We start from the raw sequence: 21259 nt of genomic DNA on the forward strand, positions 1-21259 counted from the left end.
AGCAAGCAAGAATTAGAGACCATCTTAGAGCATTCTTAGCATTATGACCCTGCATTAAAGATCCAGGGAGTTGTTAACATTTGGGTGTCAGAGTTTATAACACTTTCTTGGAATAGTCATCCTGAACTTTTATTTATCCCTGGGAGGGATGGAGACTTTAGGTCTCTGACTTTTTTTATTTTTACACTGATGTCTGAGAATTTTCCCTGAAAAATTATTTAGGGCTGTGATACTATATCAGTCTCCCTTATCATAAGGTCATGTGTTGGTTTTGTGGTACAGAGTCATAGATATGTATGTGTGGAAGGGACACTGAGAAGTCATCTTACCCAGCCCCTGCACTGATACAGGACCAAATAAACCTTGACTATCCCTGAAAAATATTTGTGTAATCTCTTCTTAAAAATTTCCAGTGATGGGGATTCCACAACCTCCCTTGGAAACCTATTCCAGAGTTTAACTATCTTTATAGTTAGGAAGTTTTTCCTAATATCAAACCTAAAACTTCCTTGCTGCTGATTAAGCCAATTACTACTTGTCCTGCCTTCAGTGGACCTGGAGAACAATTGAGCACTGTCCTCTTCACAACAGCCCTTATCATATTTGAAGGTGTTCTGGGGTCCCACCCCTCAGTTTTCTTTTTTCAAGACTAAACATGCCCAGTTTTTTATAGTTATATGTTGGAAACTGGAAAGTTTTGAGGCTCATTCTTGGACAGGTGTTAGGGCCACAAGCCTTCCTGATTATAGGCAGAGGTATTCTTTTTAAGGGTTATCCAACTCCCATAGAAGTCAATGGGAATCCAACATGTACTTTAACTGAAGATGGATTGGGTCCTCAATTATGCAAGGAATGTACCCTTCACACACTGTTACAGAGATGTGGCAAATAGGGCTTTTTCACTCAAAGTATCTGCTCTCTGTAAGAGAGATTTGGAAAGAAAATCCTATACTTTAGTTGCTCTCTTCAGATTTATTAAAACCTACATTTATTTCCAACAATACTAGGGTTTCTTCCTCTCTGATCATACAGATATACATCAAAATGCAACACAAAACTAGAGTTCCTGACTACCAAATGAAGAAACCTCCCATAAATATTTACGGTAAATGAATTTTACAGTTTCCCTTTAAGTGGAACATTTCTCATTCTTTCTGCAAAGGGCTTAAAAAGAAGAAAAATCTTTACTGAATAGTTCAGGAGCATATGACTAATGGCTCTGTGTCAGAGGAGCGAATAAGCCATTTGCGACAATTTGTGGAGATGGAAAATAACAAAGAAAATGTACAATTGTAGAACAGATCAAGCCAGTTGGTATATTCAGGAAAGGTCAAGTTAATATTATCCTGATATTCTTCTCTAAAACGAAGCAAATGAAGTAGCCATTTGGTTCTGTAAACATTGCAGGCTATCAAAGAACTTCATTGTAATAACTGAATTTTTCTCTACCTGGCACAAGGTGGCGATGCGGTGGTGTTCATATTGTAGATGTGCTTGAAATTGTATAAACTGATTATATCATCATTCAAGGTGGCCAGTTCCAGGCAGCCAACGAAGCCAGGCAGGTTCAAACTGGGAGGGAGCTGTGCAGAGAAGGAAACAAAGGCAAAAGGGTAAAGTCAGCATATGTATTTTATTCAGGGATGCCAAATTCATTTGTTCATGAGATCAATTTTGTTTTGAAGCTCTTAGTATTAGGCTATGTCTACAGTACGGACCTTACAGCAGCACAGCTGCACTGCTGTAAGGTCTCCTGTGTAGTTACTCTATGCCGGCATAATTAAACCACCTACAACGAACAGCAGTAGCTATTGGCCACACCGTCCACACCGGCACTGTCCACACTGGTGCTTTTGACAGTGAAACTTCTGTTGGGGTGTGTTTTTTCACACCTCTGACCTACAAAAATTTTGCCAGCAAAAGTGCTATGTAGACAAAGCTTTAGAGACAAGATGGCTGAGGTACAATCTTATATTGGACCAACTTCTGTTATGAGAGAGACAAGCTTTTGATCATACACAGAGTTTTTCTTCAGGTCTGGGAAACCTACTCAGAGTGTCACAGCTAAATACAAGGTAAAGTGGCCTGTTAACACCCCTCTTAAAGTTAGTGAGCCAGATATGGGAAGTGGTGTGTCCAAGCATGGGGATAGGCAGTTATGCTGTGGTCTACAAAGGAGTAATGAATAACTGCTGAAGAGAACAAATGCTTAGATAGGACTACTACAAATGAGAACTTCCACCATAGTTTTTAAAGACAAGGGGCAAAAGAAGAAAGAGTTAGATTTTAGGGTAGATTGGATCTTGGTGCTATGTGATGCTATAATGATTTTATGACTAATCCCAGATCTATTTTAGTCGAATTACACAATTTATTATCCAAAGACCTGAAGAAGAGCTCTGTGTAACTTGAAAGCTTGTCTCTTTCACCAACAGAAGTTGGTCCAATAAAAGATATTATCTCACCCACCTTGTCTCTGTGATATTCAAAGAACAACATTTCATAACAATCTAAATGGAAATATCCCCCAGTATTTTGTGTTCATTTCATCTACATCTCTTTGTGGTTTAAAGGCCATTTCATACCACAAGAAAGGAAAAAAAAAAAGCATGTGAACTCTGAGAGATTCTTGCATATTCATGGAACTTATCTTTGCCAGTAGCTAAAGTTCAGCAGAGATTATTTTAAATAACTCAACAATGATCACTGCAAATTGAATCTAAATTGCCTTGTTAGTGAAAGGGAAAAAATTAAGTGATGTAAAAACAAAATGAAAGTAAAGCTGGCAGAATTAATGCAGCAGTCTTCCAATGTTAAAAAATGCTGCACTGTAGACTAGACATAGCAGCAGCAAACGTTTCGTCAGCACATTATCTGCCTGTTACAACCAGCATTAACTGGCATATCAGTTGGCTTTTTCCACAGTCATATCAGGTCCTCATTGGGATTTAGTAATTCTGCTGAACCATCTCTGGTGCGCAGATTTACATCTCTGAATAGATATTTACTGATTAAAATCTTTAAGAGTCTTTGATGTTTAGAAAATGGGTTTTCCAACTAATTTTCACAGAAGTAGCAAACAATTTATGGCTAATGTTAGGAACATATGGATGTCTGCACCATGAATTCTATAGGGTGTCTACCTTGAGGCCACTATCACATTTCAAAATGGCCATCCAACAGCCCTCACATAGGAAAGTCTCTATGCCAAACTTGGTACCCAGAGTTCACAGAGTATAGCAGAAAGCACGCATTGTTCAGTTGGGCTACTAGGTGTCCATCTAGTACAATAACTATGTATTTTTTCTCTAATTACATGTCAGAAACATTTTACTGTAGCCAAGATGAATCTGATCAGCTTCTCATTGGAGGACATTCTATGTAGATGGTAGCATTAGCCTTGGTCAGTGCTGCAGATTCCAGGGAACTTGTTGAAGAATCGTAATGTGGTATGTGACTTAATAAGGATGTTTCCAGTAACCAAACCTTTCCATTAATGACAAGTTTGTAAAGGAAGTCCCAGCAGCCTGGGTTTGATTTATTTAAATTTCAATATATACAGAAGAGTTATTTGATCTACCTTAAAATTTGAAGGCACTCCTCCAACATAGAAGACGGTATTTTTGGGCTCCAAATCCAAAAGGGAGTCAGCACCAGGGACCTCTCCTTTTTTGATGAATTTTTCTTCAGCTGTGCTGCTAGGGCTCGGCACAGTTAGAAATATTTTGCCATGCTTTCCCACCCTGTTGAGGGAATTTGGAGAAAAAGAGGGCTGCATAGTCATATCTTTAGCTTGACGGTTAGATATAAGAAACAGAAAAAGATAATTTAAAAAAAAGTTTTTTTGGTTGTTTAATGTAAATATTTTCCCCACCAGAAAAGCATCACCTATCTGGTGTTCTGGCTGGGATCAAAGCGAGAAATTACAGAGATTGCAGTGGATTCTCCTTCCATTTATGACTTGAGCCTGCCCTCTTGGAGTCAGTGGGAATTTCTACTGACTCCAATGAAAACAGGATTAGACTCCTAGGCTTGAGCCAATGAATAGCTCCATTGAAGTTGCATTGGTGGAAAAATGGTGGAGAAGAGATACAGGCCCAATTGTTTTTTCTGGAGCTCTTGGGGCAAATATTTGGGTCAGGTGTAGGATCAGGGAGAAATGGAAAAAATACGTTGTTAACTATGGAGGAGACATTTCTGTTTTCTAGCTTTTTTTCACCTTTCCTAAAAAAAAAAAAAGTGTGAGTGGGTATATATATAATAGCGTGAGTTAACTGCGATTAAAATATATATATTTTAGGGCTGTTGATTAATCGCAGTTAACTCATGCAATTAACTCAAAAAAATTAATTGTGATTAAAAAAATCACGATTAATCGCACTGTTAAACAATAGAATACAAATTGAAATTTATTGAATATTTTTGAGGTTTTTCTACATTTTCAAATATATCTATTTAAATTACAACACAGAATACAAAGTTTACAGTGCTCACTTTATATTATTTTTTATTACAAATATTTGTGTTGTAAAATGATAAAAGAAATAGTATTTTTCAATTCACCTCATACAAGTACTGTAGTGCAATCTCTTTATCATGAAAGTGCAACTTACAAATGTATTTTTTTTGTTACATGACTGCACTCAAAAACAAAGCAATGTAAAACTTTAGTGCCTACAAGTCCACTCAGTCCTACTTCTTGTTCAGCCAATTGCTAAGACAAACAAGTTTGTTTACGTTTATGGGAGATAATGCTGCCTGCTTCTTATTTACAATGTCCCCTGAAAGTGAGAACAGGCATTTGCATGGCACTGTTGTAGCTGATATCGCAAGATATTTATGTGCCAGATGCACGAAAGATTCATATGCTGCTTCATGCTTTGGCCATCGTTCCAGAGGACATGCTTCCATGCTGATGATATTCATTAAAAAAAATAATGCATTAATTAAATTTGTGACTGAACTACTTGGGGGAAAATTGTAAGTCTCCTGCTCTGTTTTACTGCATTCTGCCACATATTTCAGTGCTGGTGCACTGTCTACACTGTGCTTTACAGCACTGAAACTTGCAGCGCTCAGGGGTGTGTTTTTTCACACCCCTGAGTGAGAAAGTTGCAGTGCTGTAAATGACAGTGTAGACAAGGCCTTAGATAGTTAACAGGTACTGCTGAGTTTTACTTGTTCACTGGTGAAATTCTCAAACCAAACTGATCTCATAAGAAATAGAGCAGCTCCACATAAACACTTTACCTCTCAACTTTGATGATACTGAAGTAAGCAGGCCAAGAGCTGATTGGCTTGGAGTCCAGTGGTATCTCCACATCTCGACCTCCCAGATTATAAATATACACCAGGTTGTCATTCTTGATCGCAAGACCCATATAATCTTTTGCCTAAAATATCAATGAGTTGGGATGACAGGGCTACTTGATTCACTCATAATCCAAAAAAGCTAATAAATGTTAGACAGTTTTAGACAAAAGAGAGTATTTATGTACAACTAATAAACTAAAGCACACCTTCCACCAATTATATTGTTTCAGTAGATGGTACTGCACTGTCCAAAAAGTATGGCTTCAAATCCATTTTGGATGAAGTAATTGCCAGGTTAAATATTTCTAAGACATTTTCTGACTGAAATCTATCACATGCTCTTACATTTGCCTACTGTTTACTAGGCAGTATCAATATATATATTGATTCCTATATATTCCTATATCAATATAGGAAGTGGCAACAAAGTCTTGTCCATATGCACCATAATCAGATCTGCTCTCAGCAGGGAATTTCTTAATTTACATGCACTGTACACAGAAATTCCTTTTTTAAAAAAAAGATTAAAAAGAAAAGCCCTTGACTTCACCTTTCCAAACTACCAGTTGGCCCACATTGCACAGAGTTTGTGAGATGTGTCTTTTTTGTTTTCCTTTAACAGTAAAAAGTTAACACAGTTGCTTCACAACACTTTTTGATAACGAGAGTGCAAGCCCTTTCTAAGTGTTTAAAAGTAGCTATGAGGAGGGTATTCAGTAGCAGTAGCACATGTCACAGGCAAAGAAACACTCTTATCTCTAAGACCTTTGAACTGCCAGACTTGAAATCTACATTGTCAGCAGTACAGTGTTGATTACACGTTACCCACGAAAGGCTGGCAGACAGAAGTAAGTGCTTCAGAGCAGTTCAATACCAGTTGAGTGTGGATGGTAAGTGCAGTTTACAGAAGCCAGCCTCTGTATCTCAGTGCACCAGGCAATGCAATTTGCTACTTGGATAGAATATTTTATTGGAGAGAGGGAAAAATTGCAAGGATAGTTCACTGCATGTCACTAACCAATGACCAGCATCAGTAAAATATTATTGTGGAAATCCCTGATGGTAAGAAATAGAGAAATGTTACTGAAAAATCCACATACTTATTTCCACTTCTGTCTTTTTTTTTCAGAATAAAATTAATTAGATTATTCTCTTACATTTTTGTTTCCAAGGTACAGAACAAATCTATCTGGAGATGCTACCAGCTGTGGGTGGTCTTTCTGAAGTTTCATATACAAGCTCATGGAGGTAAAAGCCTTTAAATCATCTAGGCTGGTCTTTGGATTAACTTCTACAGCTGATCGGCCTTCAAACTTCATAGAGACTTGGACCTGAAGTGGCAAACATATAAAGTTAGATACATTCTGTTCTGAGACTCCGCTATGGGGAAATTTGCAAACCTACTCCCTCAACAGCTTCCTTGACTAATAATGACAATGGCATTGATTGTATGTTCTTAACAATGCAAATCAATGAAACACACTGTAGAAAGATAAAGGGAAACATACTGATGAAATGGTGTCAGTTTTTTCTTTACTTTCATTGAAGCCCCTATTCAACAATACACATAATTAACTTTAACTGGGCTTCAATGGGACTTAAGCACATGCTTCAGTGTCTTGTTGAATCAGGGCTATAATATTATTCTGTACACAACAAACTTCTTGCATATTTTAAAAAATTATTTCCCAATCATTTATTTCTTTGCTTCAGAAATAGACCTAATTCTCCTCTCCCTTTCTCTGGTTTAAATCAGGAGTTACCCCACTGAAGTCAATGGAGTTATACTAGTGTAAAACTGGTATAAATGAGAGGTTAATCAGGCCAAGAGCATTCATTTTACGATACCTTTAAACATATTTAAAGCAATATTTTTACATTTTGAAGAACTGTATGTTTTAAAACTAAAACATATTTAAGGAATAGTCAAATATTGTAGTTCCTGATTGAGTTTTAGTTTTTCGGACCAAATGTAGACAATTCAATTTAGGTGGACAGTGTTAAAGGATATTCCAGGCCTCTGTGGTTCCCAGCTGGCGGCCCCGCTGATCCATCTGCAGATCCAGGATAACTAAGATCACACACTTGAGATGGGTGCAGGTATTATTCCGTGTCATCATCTCTCCTTGCTGAGAGGGGGGTCTCGCATCCCACTTCTCTACCATGTTTATGGTAGGTTGCACTTCCTTCTTTGAGTGTCCCCCTCCCCCCATGGTGTCCGGGTACAGTACTGTCATTTTCTTCAGCTCCCTGCACCCCCTGCAGGCTATCAGTCAGACTCTGTGGCTTGGTCCTGTGGCCAGGTCACACAGTTCAAACCCCTTTTCGGGGTACAACAAACTCAAAGAGAAGTTCCTTGCTATTCAGGGCCAATCATAAATCAAATGGTTTCTTATCCTTCTGAGGCTTAATTCCTTCTCCAGAATTAAACCAGCAAGGTTCCTCCTGCACACATTCCCTTGATTGTGGCCAGAAATGAGCCCTGGTCTGGCCTGGTTCCTTTGGCTGTGGCCTAGGGTGAGTCCCTCCTCACTCCACTGGCTCTGCCAGGAATTGCTTTGCTAGCAGGTAGCTCCTTTTATTTTAGCCTGCTGTGCCTTGATTGGCTGTTGCTGGTCCCCAGTCCTTTTAGCTACTGGAGGACCAGATCTCAATGGTTCACCATATGGCTGGTCCTGGTCTAATGGCTGGTCTAATACTCGCTGCTCTTTTCTGCTCAGAGAAATGTTTCCTGGGGCAGGGTGAAGCAGAGCAGCGATGCTTCCGGGGGCGGGGGTGGGTGGGGGGGTCACAAAGACCCTGTACACCATTACAGCCAGAATATTTCAACACTGTACAGATGTATTCATCTTCTGACTTCTCAGTATTCATCCAAATGCAGTTGCATATATCATTTTCATTTTCAGCATCACTTGTTGTTATAAAGTGTTTGCCAGAAAAATCTCTACACTTTTGTTGTTGCAATTAATGTCACCATGGTATTAGTATAGTACAGATTTTCTTATGTGAAAAAGGCCTTTTTTAACAAAAAGAAATATTGTGACCTCACAATGGTTTTCATTGAAATGATCACAATTGCTCCTGCTCGTAATTAATGTTGGCAATTGAATAATAAACTAATAGTAAATACCATTTTAGCTTTAAATGATTCTGCTGCAGTGACCACCATTATCATATTGGCTAATCAACATTACCATCATATTCTGCCATGAATACCATGTTAATTATTTGCATGTACCAACTCTAAAGATTTTAATTGCTACCACTGTACTGTGCTCATCCAGTTGTTAGGGAGAGATAACATAACATCAAGATTCAGACCTGGAATCTAGCTCAGGGAAATGGAGTTGTTAATAAGATGCATTTGATCATTATCACTCATAATCGAATGTCTGATCCAAGTGTTTTACCTTGCTTGCTATACTCCTAGTCTGAGCAATTAGCTCCCTGATCCGTTGAATGCTGGCAGAAATGTTGTTTGCTGGCAACTTTTGGTCTACTGTACGCAGTTTATCCAGGAGCTGAGGGATGACCTCTGTCAGATTCTTCACTGCAATTAGAAAGGAAACTAAAAGTCCAATTCCCCACTGCATAACACTGTTTTTGTACGAGTGGAATTCAATTTCCATTCCTTCCCTCTCACTAGTATTTGTTTGCATCACCCATGTTGCTTCTTCTCTTAAGCAAAGGTCCTGATATTGCAAGCTGCTCCATGTGGGTGGACCTCTGCACCTGTATAGAGCCCCATTCACTTCACCAGGGTTCTGTGTAGGTGCAGGTATCTGCCTGTATGCAACAGCATGCAGAATCAGTGCTGAGTACTATAAGATTTTTTTGGTGCCTCTAGGTGCTACTCCAATATGAATAACAACAGCAGCTTTGCACTCATGTAACACCTTCTTTTGGAACATGTCAAAGTGCTTTACAAACATCAATGGGTTTAACCTCACAACACACCTGTGAGTTAGATGAGTACTATGCTCATTTCCCAGACAGGGAAACTGAAACATAGAACCAGTAAGGCCCAGATCCTCAAAGGTATTGAGGCACCTACCTTCTATTGATTTCAATAGAAGTTAAGCACCTAAATACCTTTGAGGATCTGGGCCTAAGTGATTTGCCCAGAATCCCACATGAAGTCTGTGAAGAAACTCCTGGGCAGAGCCAGTAAAAATCTCTGCTGGCAACCAACACAGAAGCAACTGCAGTAGACACAGTTAGACACCGATGACATCACGAGACTGCTCTCTGCAGTTTTACTCTGGAAATTCTCTGTGCTAATTGGCTGTGTCTTCTATCTCCCTTCCCTCCATCCCCCACAGTCTCTTGACCTCAGCCTCACTCCATCTGCCCTCCCTCTTCCCCTTTCCTTGTCCCTTTTACCTCCCTCTCTTCTATAGTCCTTCTTTATTTCTTCTTTTGTCTTTCTGTTCAGTTGATCCCTTCACTTCCTAACAGCCCACTATCCTCCCACCCCCCCAAAAAAAACCCCAAACAAACTAGGGAACTAACATGATGCTTACAATCCATCCCATTGATCACTCTGCACGTATGTTATATCCCTTTCCCCTATCCTTTGTCTTGCTTGTTTATTTAGACTGTAATCTCTTCAGGGCAGGGACTTTTCTTCTCTATGGCTGTAGTGCCTAGCACAATGGGGCCCTGTTTGTGGTTGACCTATAGGAGCTACAATAACAATAAACCACCAACACTATTGTCACCACCACCATCACTACCATAATAGTAATTGGTAACATGTATTTAACAAGCGGTAAAATTTTCAAAAGGGCCTAAGTTCCATTTTCAAAAGTCTAAGACACCATTGACTTTCAATGAGTCTCAAAAAATGTTGAGTCATTTTTCAAGCATGTGTTATCCAGGAGTTAGAGCAGATAGTAATATAATATGCTGTGAGGTGACAGGGAAAGCAACTCATACCATATTCAACGGTGACACTTGTCAATCTACATTTACACTATAGTGCTTGCAATGAACACCTGCTACAGTAACACCAAGTAACATTGGGTCTCAATGCCATGTTACAGTTAGTATACCTGCATCCCCAGCTGAGTCCACAGCACTGTCATAAGCAACAGCATCATGTTCAAAGTTCTGAAGGTTCTCGGACCAGTTCTTCAGATTTTTAGCCATTGGGGTAGTAGTCTGGGTTACTGCCATGGTAGCATTGACAGCCTCTTGAGTAATGAGTTTAAATTGGTCCAAATGCTGTCTAATATCACCTGTAATATGAATAGAGAATGAGCAGTAATAAATACTATTAAAGTACACTACTTCTGACTAATGCTTCAGAAAATGAAAATAAGATTAATGAGCGTTTCGCTTCAACAGTGCTGGAGCTTTCCTCACACAGAGGTAAAAAACAAACCTTAGTTTTATTATTTTTTCAAATTACACAAAGAATTTGAAAACTCTCCCTTGTTTGCTATTATATTAATGATTAAGACGTACCAACTGCATTTGGCTGATTGTTTGACTGTTACATTTTAAGCTTTTCAGTGAGCTTGATTTGTAATGGCTAGTATATCCAAGGCTCTGGGACTCAAATGGATTAAAAACATATTTTATTTTTGGTGACATTGTCAAAGAATATGAAATTTTTTTGTTGAATTTTTTTGGTGAACATTTTCAGGTTATTGTAGAAAAACAAATACTGAAAAGTTTTTGATGACTGACATTCTCTTCCAGTTTTTTAAAACAAGAACCCTGAAAATATCAACTAAATCAGAAATTTTCACATGACAACATACTTTTAGTCAAAAAGCCATTTTTCATTGAAAAACGTTTTGATGAAAAATGATTGCCCAGCTCCTCTTGGGACATGTATGGCCCTCAGGAGATGGTAAAGTACAGCTGGAAATGCTAACAGATGCTCATGACCTCTATTTATTTCAAGAATTAAGGGAACACCTAGTTAATCATAAATTGCCAGTGGCATCCCACCAAAGTATTCAATCTGCCAAGTACAATATACTCTTAAATTACATTTTGATTATTAGTGCAATAGGTCTACAAATTAATGGAGTATCCAGTCTGTAATGAAGTCAAGAATAAAGTGATGGACGGCAACCTTTCGTAAACTGCAGGCCAAGAGAAGTCAATGCAGCTTCAGATGATAGGATATGTTCTCTCATCATGCTATTGAAAGCACTGTACAATGAGCTGTTGCATTGTCATTGTTAATGGGAAAGGTCTTCACATTATTTTCTTTTAAAACAATGAACAAAAGAGAAAGAACTAAAACTTGTCATCTTGTAACTTTTATATTATATCATCATAATTGCAATTTGGGGAGACAAAAAGTGCCTTGTGAAGTTTCTGGCTTTGCCTAAATGACTCATGTGACAAGACTGTGATGACTAATGAGATGTCATTCGGAGTAGTTATGTGTATATTATGTGCCCCATCGCTAAGAATGTGCACATTAGAGAGACAGTGTGTTTTACTGCAGGTTATCTTAATTTTCTGCCTTCATCGGGAAGTTCTAGGAATCTTTCCTACATTTTGAATGGGTTAAAGGCAGACTTGTTTTTGAAATCTTATTTTTAAAGATTCAGTCAAATGCTGCTTGAGCTAATCAGAGTGGGGATCTGACTATAAATTTCATAGTCAGATAGTAAAGATAAAGTCGATGTATTTATCTTACAACCTTTCTCTACTGATTGAATTTGTTTCATGGCTTTCATCAAGCGGCTTTTCAGAGCATCCTTTCTGGCAATTGTTCCAGCAATACGGCGACTAGTGTCTGCAACTGTTAAATCATTACCTGTGAGGACAGAACAGAAAAAACGATTGAACTCTATGATTTCAAAGAGCACATAAAAAATCTTGTCTTTAGTGTTACTATGCTGCACAGATATATTGCTGTGCATTTAACAAACATTAGTTACCGTAGTGTTTACCCCGACTAACTTTAATATCATGCATTCTAGTGATGTTGGTTTCAGGTGATCTAAATTGCTAAGCAATCTTCCAGCTGATGCTCAACATTCTCCTGGAAGAGTCTTCTCAGGAGAATCTGGAAACTGCTTCCCTATCTTCATTAAAGATCACCTCTCAAAAAGAACTTTGATAGCCAGTAACTGCTTGGGACAAGTGCTAATATATTACAGTACAAACTTCAAGGTGAGTTTTTATGGGAAAGCACAAAGCCTTGAAAAATAAAAACAGTAATTTCCATTGTTTTTATAGAAGTTCCATTATTTTCAATGAAGAAAATGCCAGAATCTTTTAAATCTTATCTTATTCCTAACTAGATTTTTAGGGCCCAAAACTGCATTCACTTATGAATGCATAAATGAATGTGTTGACCTCTCTGAGACTACTCAGATGAGTAAAGTTACTCAAATGCATACATGTTTGCAGGATCAGACCCTTAATCTTTTAATACACCTGAAAATGTGCCCACTGTAAATAACAGAAAACTCTCATCAGCTTGGTACGACACTAGCTATTCAAACTGTACATTTTCCTTTTCTAACACATTGGATTCTAACTTTGATCAATATGTTATTCTGTTGCAGCAGCATTTCCTCCTTAATGATGTGCTTTTGAAATCTCTTTTCATATACAGAGCTATCGTATTACCAGCGAAGTAGCCAAACCAATAGGAAGGATGTATATTTACTGGCATCTGCTGTCTCTTGTAGTTCCTTGGCTTGATTGAGGAGCCTTTCACTTTCATCTTTATGGTAAATGATCTGAGAATCAATTCCAACTACAGCCTACAAATTCATTTCAAAAAGAGAGTCAGAATCTGCTTGATGAAATGTATCTCTTTATTGTGTCTGCTTTTAGATGACATAATATTTCACAATTTCCAATTGCTGCTGTTACATTTTCTCTGCTAAAGTAAAAAGTGGGTGATTAGATGAGAAAAATGGTTCAAATGCAAATTTTCTATAGGTTGCAACTGAAGTTTAAAGGAATGTATTTCCTCCATACAGGTGAACTGAATAATAAATTTGCAGAATAGCACAAATATTATCTATATTAGGCAACTAAGATGTGGCCTAACCAATAATCATGCTATTCAGATTGCAAGACACTATCCCTGAGAAGGAAGAAGTACCCGTCATCAGTTCCCCACTAGGGAGATCATCCCCTGGCAGGGAGGAAGAATGGAGCAAGCTGTGGGATAAATAGAAGATGCATTAGATGCTTTTTGATTCTGGAACTTGCTTTCATTGAAGTCGATGGCAAAAGTCTCATTGGCTTCAATGGGAGCAAAACTGGGCTAAAAAGGAGGAGAACGAGAGGGTGAATCTTCCAAGATAAGAGAAAGGTTGCTTGCTCTTATATGCAGGGGTTGGGGATCTGCTTCAAGAATTGCTTACTCCCTCTCCAAAGTTAGGCTCCCCAGGCCATGACACCTGTGGCAATCTCTCCTCAGTCACTCACTGACCAGAGGATGGAGTCCCTTGGACGAGACATAGGTGGTCAGCCTAGTGTATTGAAGGACGAATTTGTAAGCTGTGCAGGGCAGGGACAAAGTCCTCCTATATGTTTTGCAAAACACTGTGCATACTTACGATGCTGTAAAATAACAAACAATAACAGTGTTAGAAAGTCTGAATTCAAATATGGCACAAACATGAATGGCAGCTCAGATGCCAAATCTAATTTTCAGCTAAGTTGTTCTTTTGTGCAGTTTTTCTAGATGGGCTAAGTGAGACCCATGGGCTTCCCAATGAAATCATGTACTGGATAGCTCATGGGGCCAATCCAGTGTAAAACTTGCACATTAAAAGCTATTCTACTTGCAGTACACTATAACTGATACTTAATAATGTCTTAAACTTGAGTACTGCTTTACAGCACACAGAATCCCAAAGAGCTTACAAACTATTTGGGCCAAATTCAGTAGTGATATATAAGTGGATGTAAGTTATAAAGTAGGGTGAACACTACTTAAACACATGCTTTCTACTGGCTCTTTGGCACGCAAGTTACACCAACTTAGATTCCTTTTCACATTAGTAGAGCAAGTAAATGATAGCTTAAGAGTATTTAAGTGACTCAATGCTAGGGCAATAGGAGCAGATTCAGCAAAACACTTTACCCTTGAAGTCAATGGGACATATGCTTATGCTTAAGAGCTTGTAAGGGATGGCACTATGTATATGCTCATATCAAGAATATGCTTTATCAGCTTTGCCAAATTGGGGTCAGAGTCTAATCACCACCACCTTCTGCATCACTTCTGATCTATCATTTCAACCACTCCTGAAATGCAGCCTCTCTGGGGCCAAAACATGGCAGCCATTTTAACAGCACACAGCAACAGTACACAACAGTTTAGGACAGGAAGTGAAGAACACCACTATACTCTTATGAAACTACCAGGGAAATTTGGGGTAGCAGAAGTACATAACCAGTTTGGAATTTGTTCAGGCAACAGGGATGAAGCCCCCATTCTTGCAGAAATGCTACATTGACAAATGGTGAAGAACTTGGTTTTACTTCACACCCAGGAGCACAAAGTCTTATAACATCATGCTGGGACCCTGATTCAGTGCAAAGCAGACATGAACATTATGAAAACTACTTACATCACTGACTCTGTGTGTTGTGTTTAATGCCAGTAATGCAGTTTCATTAGCTTCCTCAATATAAGTAGCAATATTTTCATAGACATTTGAGGCATTTAATGCTTTTTGTACCAACCCATTTGTATCAACACTGTGTAAATTCCTGTTAGAAGGACAGAAAGGAAAAAAAGAAAAAAAATAATTTGTTTACATCTCTTACTTGTAAAATCTTGAGACACAGGAACTTTGGTCTAAACACTACTCTCACTTCCATACATGCCCATTGACTCCCATCTGATTTCCATGGTGAATTTTTCACGTGTGAAGATGGAATTAGGCCATTTGGCTGGAACTTTCAAAAACACTCAGCAATAACCTAACTACTCTGTTCCAGCTGAGATCCATGGGAATTTTACCATTGACTCCAATGAGAGTAGAGAGAGGCCAGCAGTGAGTGCTTTTATGAAGACTACCATTTAGGTGTAGTTTACATATTCCAGTTTCATATAATAAATAAGATAGCTACTAGTTATATCTAACACATCAATTTATGACCTCAATCCTACTTGCAATAGGTTTTTACATTTGGTGATGAACAAACCCATGAAAATTCATAGCTTATGTTTGGTTCAGAGAGGAACTCAAACACACTTTATCCTAACTTTCCAGATTTAGGGCCTAATCCTGCAAACACATAATTTCAATGGGACTACTCTCAGTAATCAAATTAATCATGTATGTAAACGATTGACAGATCAGGGCCTTATTGCATCTCCAGACTGGACTCTCTCATAAGATTTCTGAAATGTTTTAAATGTGTCCAAAGACCAAAATGAAACTATACTAAACAAAATAAAGACAAGCAAAGCAAAACAACAAAACCAGAAGGCATGATTTGAAGACAGAATAAATGTTTTAAGGGATTAAACTTTCACCGTAGGATAATCTTTCCAACAAATATAACAGTGTCACATTTCCATCATCCATAAAGGTTTCCATTTGCTTTGTATTAAATTCCTGATCTCATGTACTCGAGAAAGTGCTAGCTATCCATTTCATCCTGTCGTGGAGGCACTCTCTTTCAAATGACTTCAATACCATTAGTTAGTAGCTCTCAAACCTAACATATCAGTTTTTTGTGGGGGTCTGTTCCAGTTTATGTAAAATTATAGACTATGCAATTTTAAGTTTCTGCATTGTTTAATTTTAGAATAAGAAACCACTGGCTTTCAGTGTAATTTTTTTCTGTATTTTCATCTCCTATCTAGGGCTTAAGTATATTAAGAAACAACTCTTAAAATGTATTTAAATTAGATACTTGATGAGCAGTTAAGGGTTGATACTGCAAACATTTATGCACATGAATACCTTTACTTGATACTGAAAGCAGAATTTGGTGAATGTGTTTTCTGCAAGTAATCACTTACAATAGTAATTTTTTCACACATAATCACATTTGTAAATAAAACCATAAATCCAATCTGTCTAGAAATCACTTTTGTATATATTGGTTAAAATCTCAGTATTTATCATCTTTCAACAGAACAAAAAGGCTTAGGACACCTTTAATGTATGCAACTGGACCAATTCACCCTGACACCATCCATTTGGTATTTAAATTACTATAGATATAGTCAGTGATGAGCTGCCAAAATCTTAACAACGGGTTCCCTCCTCACCCCACGAGGGGGTCGTTGCCCACCCCCACTCCCCAGGACTCCTGTCCCATCCAACCCCCCCGCATTCCTTGATGCCTTCCCCAGGATCCATGCCCTATCCACCCCCATCCCCTGTCCCCTGACTGCCCCCAGAACCGGGCAGGAGGGTCTCGTGGGCCACCGTAGTGGGTGTCCACGCCACCCCTAAGAGCCAGAGGCACCTGCCAGGGGGCGAGGTGGGGAGTCCCGGCGGTGCTTACCTGGGACAGCTCCCAGGAAGCATCCGGCAGGTCCCTCTGGCTCCTAGGGACAGGGAAGCGTAGCTGCGGGGGAGCAGGGGGAGTGGCCGCTCCCCCACTGCTCACATCAAAAGTGGCACCTTAGGCACCGACTCCCTGGGAGCTCCGGGGCTGGAGCACCCACAGGGAAAATTTGGTGGGTGCAGAGCACCCACAGACAGCTCCCCACACCCGGCCCCAGCTCACCTCCGCTCCGCCTCCTCCCCTGAACCCACTGCCCCGCTCTGCTTCTCCACATTCCCACCCCCCGGCTTCCCGTGAATCAGCTGTTCGGCAGGAAGCCGGGGAGGGCTGAGAAGCAGGCCGCGGCTTCCCGCTCAGGCCGAGGGTGGTGGAGGTTAGCTGGGGCGGGGAGCGGTTCCCCTGCACACACCCCCCCCCCCGTGGGGTTACCTGCTGCGGCGCAGGCGGCCTTCCTTGCGCCCCCCCGCCCCAGCTCACCTCCGCCTCCCTGGGCCTGAGGGGGAAGCTGCCGCTTGCTTCTTAGCCTGCCTCGGCTTCCCGTGCGAACAGCTGATTCGCGGGAAGCCTGGGGGGGGCGGAGAAGCAGAGTGGGGCGGCGCATTCAGGGGAGGAGGCGGAGGCGGAGTGGACATGAGCTGGGGCCGGGGGTGGGGCGGGGAGCTGCTGGTCGGTGCTCTGCACCCACTAAATTTTCCCCTTGGGTGCTCCAGGGCTGGAGCACCTGTGGAGTCAGCGCCTAAGGCACCACTTTTGGCCGGTTAAATTTAGAAGCCCTTTTAGAACCAGTTGTCCCTCGCGGAACAACCGGTTCTAAAAGGGCTTCTAAATTTAACAACCGATTCTAGTGAACTGGCTCCAGCTCACCACTGGATATAGTACACTCAGTTTGAGTCAAAATTACAGCAGACCCTACCTCTGAGTGTAGCTGTAAGGCAATTTTTTATGTGAATCATCTTATTCACATGAACCATTTTATTTTATGAGCTATTTTTGAAATCCCCATTTACATTTTCCAGTATCATATTATTTCTCAGTCATCTACTTTATATCTGTTACTTTGGGATTATAAAGAAATGATTGAAAAATGTGTGAATAAAAAACATAAGGAATTTAAATAAATATTTTTGACATTAAAAAAAATTCAAAAATATTAAACAAAATATCGACCAGCTCTAGTTAAAAGACTTTCTCGCAGACTGTGATATAATCCCTGGAACATATGACTTTACAGTGATTTGCTTAATGTGTATCTATAATCAGTATATATAATGTACTATCTTTTTGCTTGTCTGTTTACCCATCTAACTGTGTGACTAGTAGCCCTTAAAATTAGCGCCGTACAGTCTGCTGTAGTTAAAATTTACCGGTCCAACTCGTCAGCAAGTCTTTGAAGCTCCTGTGCATACTCCATAGCCTGCTGCACCAAATCATCATCAAATCGAGACAAATTGGCTAGTTTTTCTTGTAATTCCTTTTTAGCGCCATCTATTTCTGCATAGAACCCCGACACATTCTAAACAAAATATGGAAGGATAGAAAGAATCTGAAAATAGTAACAAATATATCCTCTTTACTCTAACAGTGCAGGGTTTTTTTGGTTTTTTAGGTAACGTATAGTTTAACTATGATATATTTTAACAGATGAAAAAGAGGGAAGTTGAAAAGGAGGCAAAATATAGATGGGGTCAAGGTGACTGAATGGGAGGAGTGAGAAGAGTGAGAAAAATAAGCCAAAATATCATAAACAGAGGGACAATGGATAGATACATGGGACATGAACACATTTGAGAGATGGTCTTATCTTCCATTACCTTTGCTGATATTAGTGCCACAGTGATTAGCTGAAATCATCTGAAATTGAGGCTTAATAGGTTGGATAAAAGAGACAGTTTGTACTCCACTGATCTGCACTTGAAGGGCTCAGCCCATCTGGATCCACAGCACAGAATGAAGGGTGGGGTGGGCTCATCCGCCTCTGTGGCACTGTCCACCTCCCCGTACATGTGGAACCTTTGCACTCCCAGCAGACTGTAACCATAAAGGTAATACAGCCTCAGGCTTATTATGTCTTCTGCATAGCCCCTTTGGGGTTCCTGGTTACAGCTGTAGCCATAGGGAAGTCTCCCTGCTAGTGTAGTTCCTATGGATTGAATTCCCTGGGTTCTGCTAGGGGTGGGGACATATTCTGAACTCTTTTCTACAGAGGGACACTGATGGGATTATGTGGGGGAATTCTCATAAAGGTTTCTTTGCAAAAAGCCAGTATCTGTGGCTCTTCCTAAATTAGAAAGAAAAAAATCATGGTTAAGAAAAGAAAAGAAACGTTTCTGCAAAGAAACGTCTTATAGTGACCGGCTGATGGGACTACTCATGGGTATGGCAGCATGGATTCAGAAGACTGTGACTACCAACAGTTCATGAGTGGTTATTTATAGTGCCTATGGCTGAGGACAAGTAATGTCTCTTTGCCTCAGCCCTAGCTCTTCTGGACAGCCATATAAAATACTTGTACAGAAGGTCCAACATAAGACAGGTCTTCAACCATCTCCTCTCCAGTGTGTACTCCACCTGCTTAAAGCCCTGTAGATCAACATTAAACCATAGTGGCCTCGGTGTACAAGATACAAGAATGGAATAGAACAGTGAGTTAAGAGCCTCTCTTAACAGCAAATGAGCTGCTTGACACTCATTTTCATGCCACTTTCCTTCCTGCAATTTGTTACATTTATACTTACGAATTAAGAGAGAAAAACAAACTGTAAACACCTGTTGTATGAAATATTTGCAAGGTGACCGGTGTACAAATAGAGTCACATGTAAATATTGTATCACAACATGAAAAAGATTATGCTTACTGCAGGTCACGTTTTTTGGGGGGGTTTCTTGTTTTGCTGTGTTGTTGTTGTTGTGTGGGGTTCCTTTCGTTAAATCAGTTTATCAACGAAAAGTGATTTTTTAACCAAAATGAAAAATTTCTGTTTCAATTTTGTTTGTTAAAAATAAAATAAAATAAAATAAATAATCAGAATGAAAAATTTCCACCAAAATTTTGGTCAAAAGTTTTCATTTCTATAAAAAATGGAAACTGAATTTTTTGGAGTAAAGTTCTTCAGTTCTAAAGTTCTAAAGTGTTTGGTTATCAGAAACCTCTTCTTAGATTGCTTCAGGTTTTCATAAAAAAGACAAACAAATTCCAGAAAATGTTAAAAAAACCTCTTCTCACAAAAATGATTGGCATTTTCTGACCACCCTCGTCTATTTTCAGTGTTGAAAAAAAAGGATCAACCTTTTTTACACCATGAAACATTAATCCTTACTTCCTCAGTCCACTGCTTCACAGAGTAATTGACTTTTAAGAGGATTTGTAGATGGGTGTATAAACATCAAATTCCAACAACTGCTTATCTCTAAGTTGAGATTCAGGGTCTTTAACCTGTTCCTGCCTTCTGTCTGAAATGGACAAAGGGGTTTGTGTGGGGCTTTTTCTTTAACAGACAGAACATTTCTCTGCTCAGTGCATCTTCTGGTCTCTTGACTGGGCATCCCTTGTGAAGTAACTGAGAAATGCATGAAAAAAGGCTTAACTCAAATCTATCCCTAATAGGGTACTCTTAAAATAACATCATTTTTCTGTGGCAGTGCAGTAAAATTTCATTACAAATATTTTGACTGTGGCAGAAATTATTAGGTTTTATTGGAATATTTATCAGTATGTCAGCAATGCTATGTAGAAAGTGTTCTACAAGTTTGATGTTTTGAATACATGACTTGTTAAAAAAAAAGCAAGCACAGCATTTAAACAAGTCATACAACAGGTCATACAATCAGGCACCTACCTTTATCACATCACTTAATTCTGTGCTGAATTGCTGTGGCTTAACTAAAGTATCTCTGGCACTCAGCAGAATACTGTTCACATCATCAGTTTGCTCCTTCACCTTCTCCTGTTGCTTCTGCAGAAAAAAATAAATCCACATTCAGAAATGTTTTGTGCATTGGTAAAATGCAGTGTTCATGTTCTCTGCTATGTTGTTAATATGAACACTACAGTTATACTGGTAAAACAAATGAACAGATAACATTAATTAAATGGGAAAAAAGCTAAGACCAAATTTTGCTCACACTTCTCAAGTTGCATATTGTAATATGACTTTTCAGTTTGGCTTGTCCTCATGGAGGACTAGGGCCTTTATTTACAAAAATAAATTTCATTTTATATTACAGTTTGAGCAATTATTGGAATGAACCACCCTTACTACACCATCAGAACAGTGCTCTGGCAGTACAAAGACAAATAAAATATGGACTTTTCACAGTGGCATGTAGATTAGTTTGGACTTGAAGGTTTTTTTCTACATACAAATTAGAGATCTGTTTTCCATAGCAATAATAAGAGTAATGTGAATGTTCTCTTTGCTACAGCAGCTGCCTTAATTGTGGAAAGTAATGAAACTCAAACAATGGTTAAAAGCAAAGA

At 39.2% G+C, this 21259-nt stretch overlaps 1 protein-coding gene across 2 annotated transcripts in view; it reads right to left on the bottom strand.

Annotated features, from left to right (window-relative positions):
* LAMA4 (laminin subunit alpha 4) overlaps window positions 1-21259 on the bottom strand; it is a 153929-nt gene that overhangs the window by 39725 nt on the left and 92945 nt on the right. For both annotated transcript variants that reach the window (XM_037894659.2, XM_043542824.1), the window contains 11 exons: window positions 20619-20735; window positions 18147-18295; window positions 14883-15024; window positions 12959-13055; window positions 11981-12097; window positions 10368-10553; window positions 8724-8863; window positions 6471-6644; window positions 5251-5393; window positions 3581-3743; window positions 1450-1583 (listed from right to left, as the gene is read on the bottom strand). In XM_037894659.2, the coding sequence (XP_037750587.1) occupies window positions 1450-1583; window positions 3581-3743; window positions 5251-5393; window positions 6471-6644; window positions 8724-8863; window positions 10368-10553; window positions 11981-12097; window positions 12959-13055; window positions 14883-15024; window positions 18147-18295; window positions 20619-20735 (1562 nt within the window). The remainder of the gene's footprint in view (window positions 1-1449; window positions 1584-3580; window positions 3744-5250; window positions 5394-6470; window positions 6645-8723; window positions 8864-10367; window positions 10554-11980; window positions 12098-12958; window positions 13056-14882; window positions 15025-18146; window positions 18296-20618; window positions 20736-21259) is intronic.

Source organism: Chelonia mydas, chromosome 3 (assembly GCF_015237465.2).
Source record: "Chelonia mydas isolate rCheMyd1 chromosome 3, rCheMyd1.pri.v2, whole genome shotgun sequence".
NCBI lineage: Eukaryota > Metazoa > Chordata > Testudines > Cheloniidae > Chelonia > Chelonia mydas.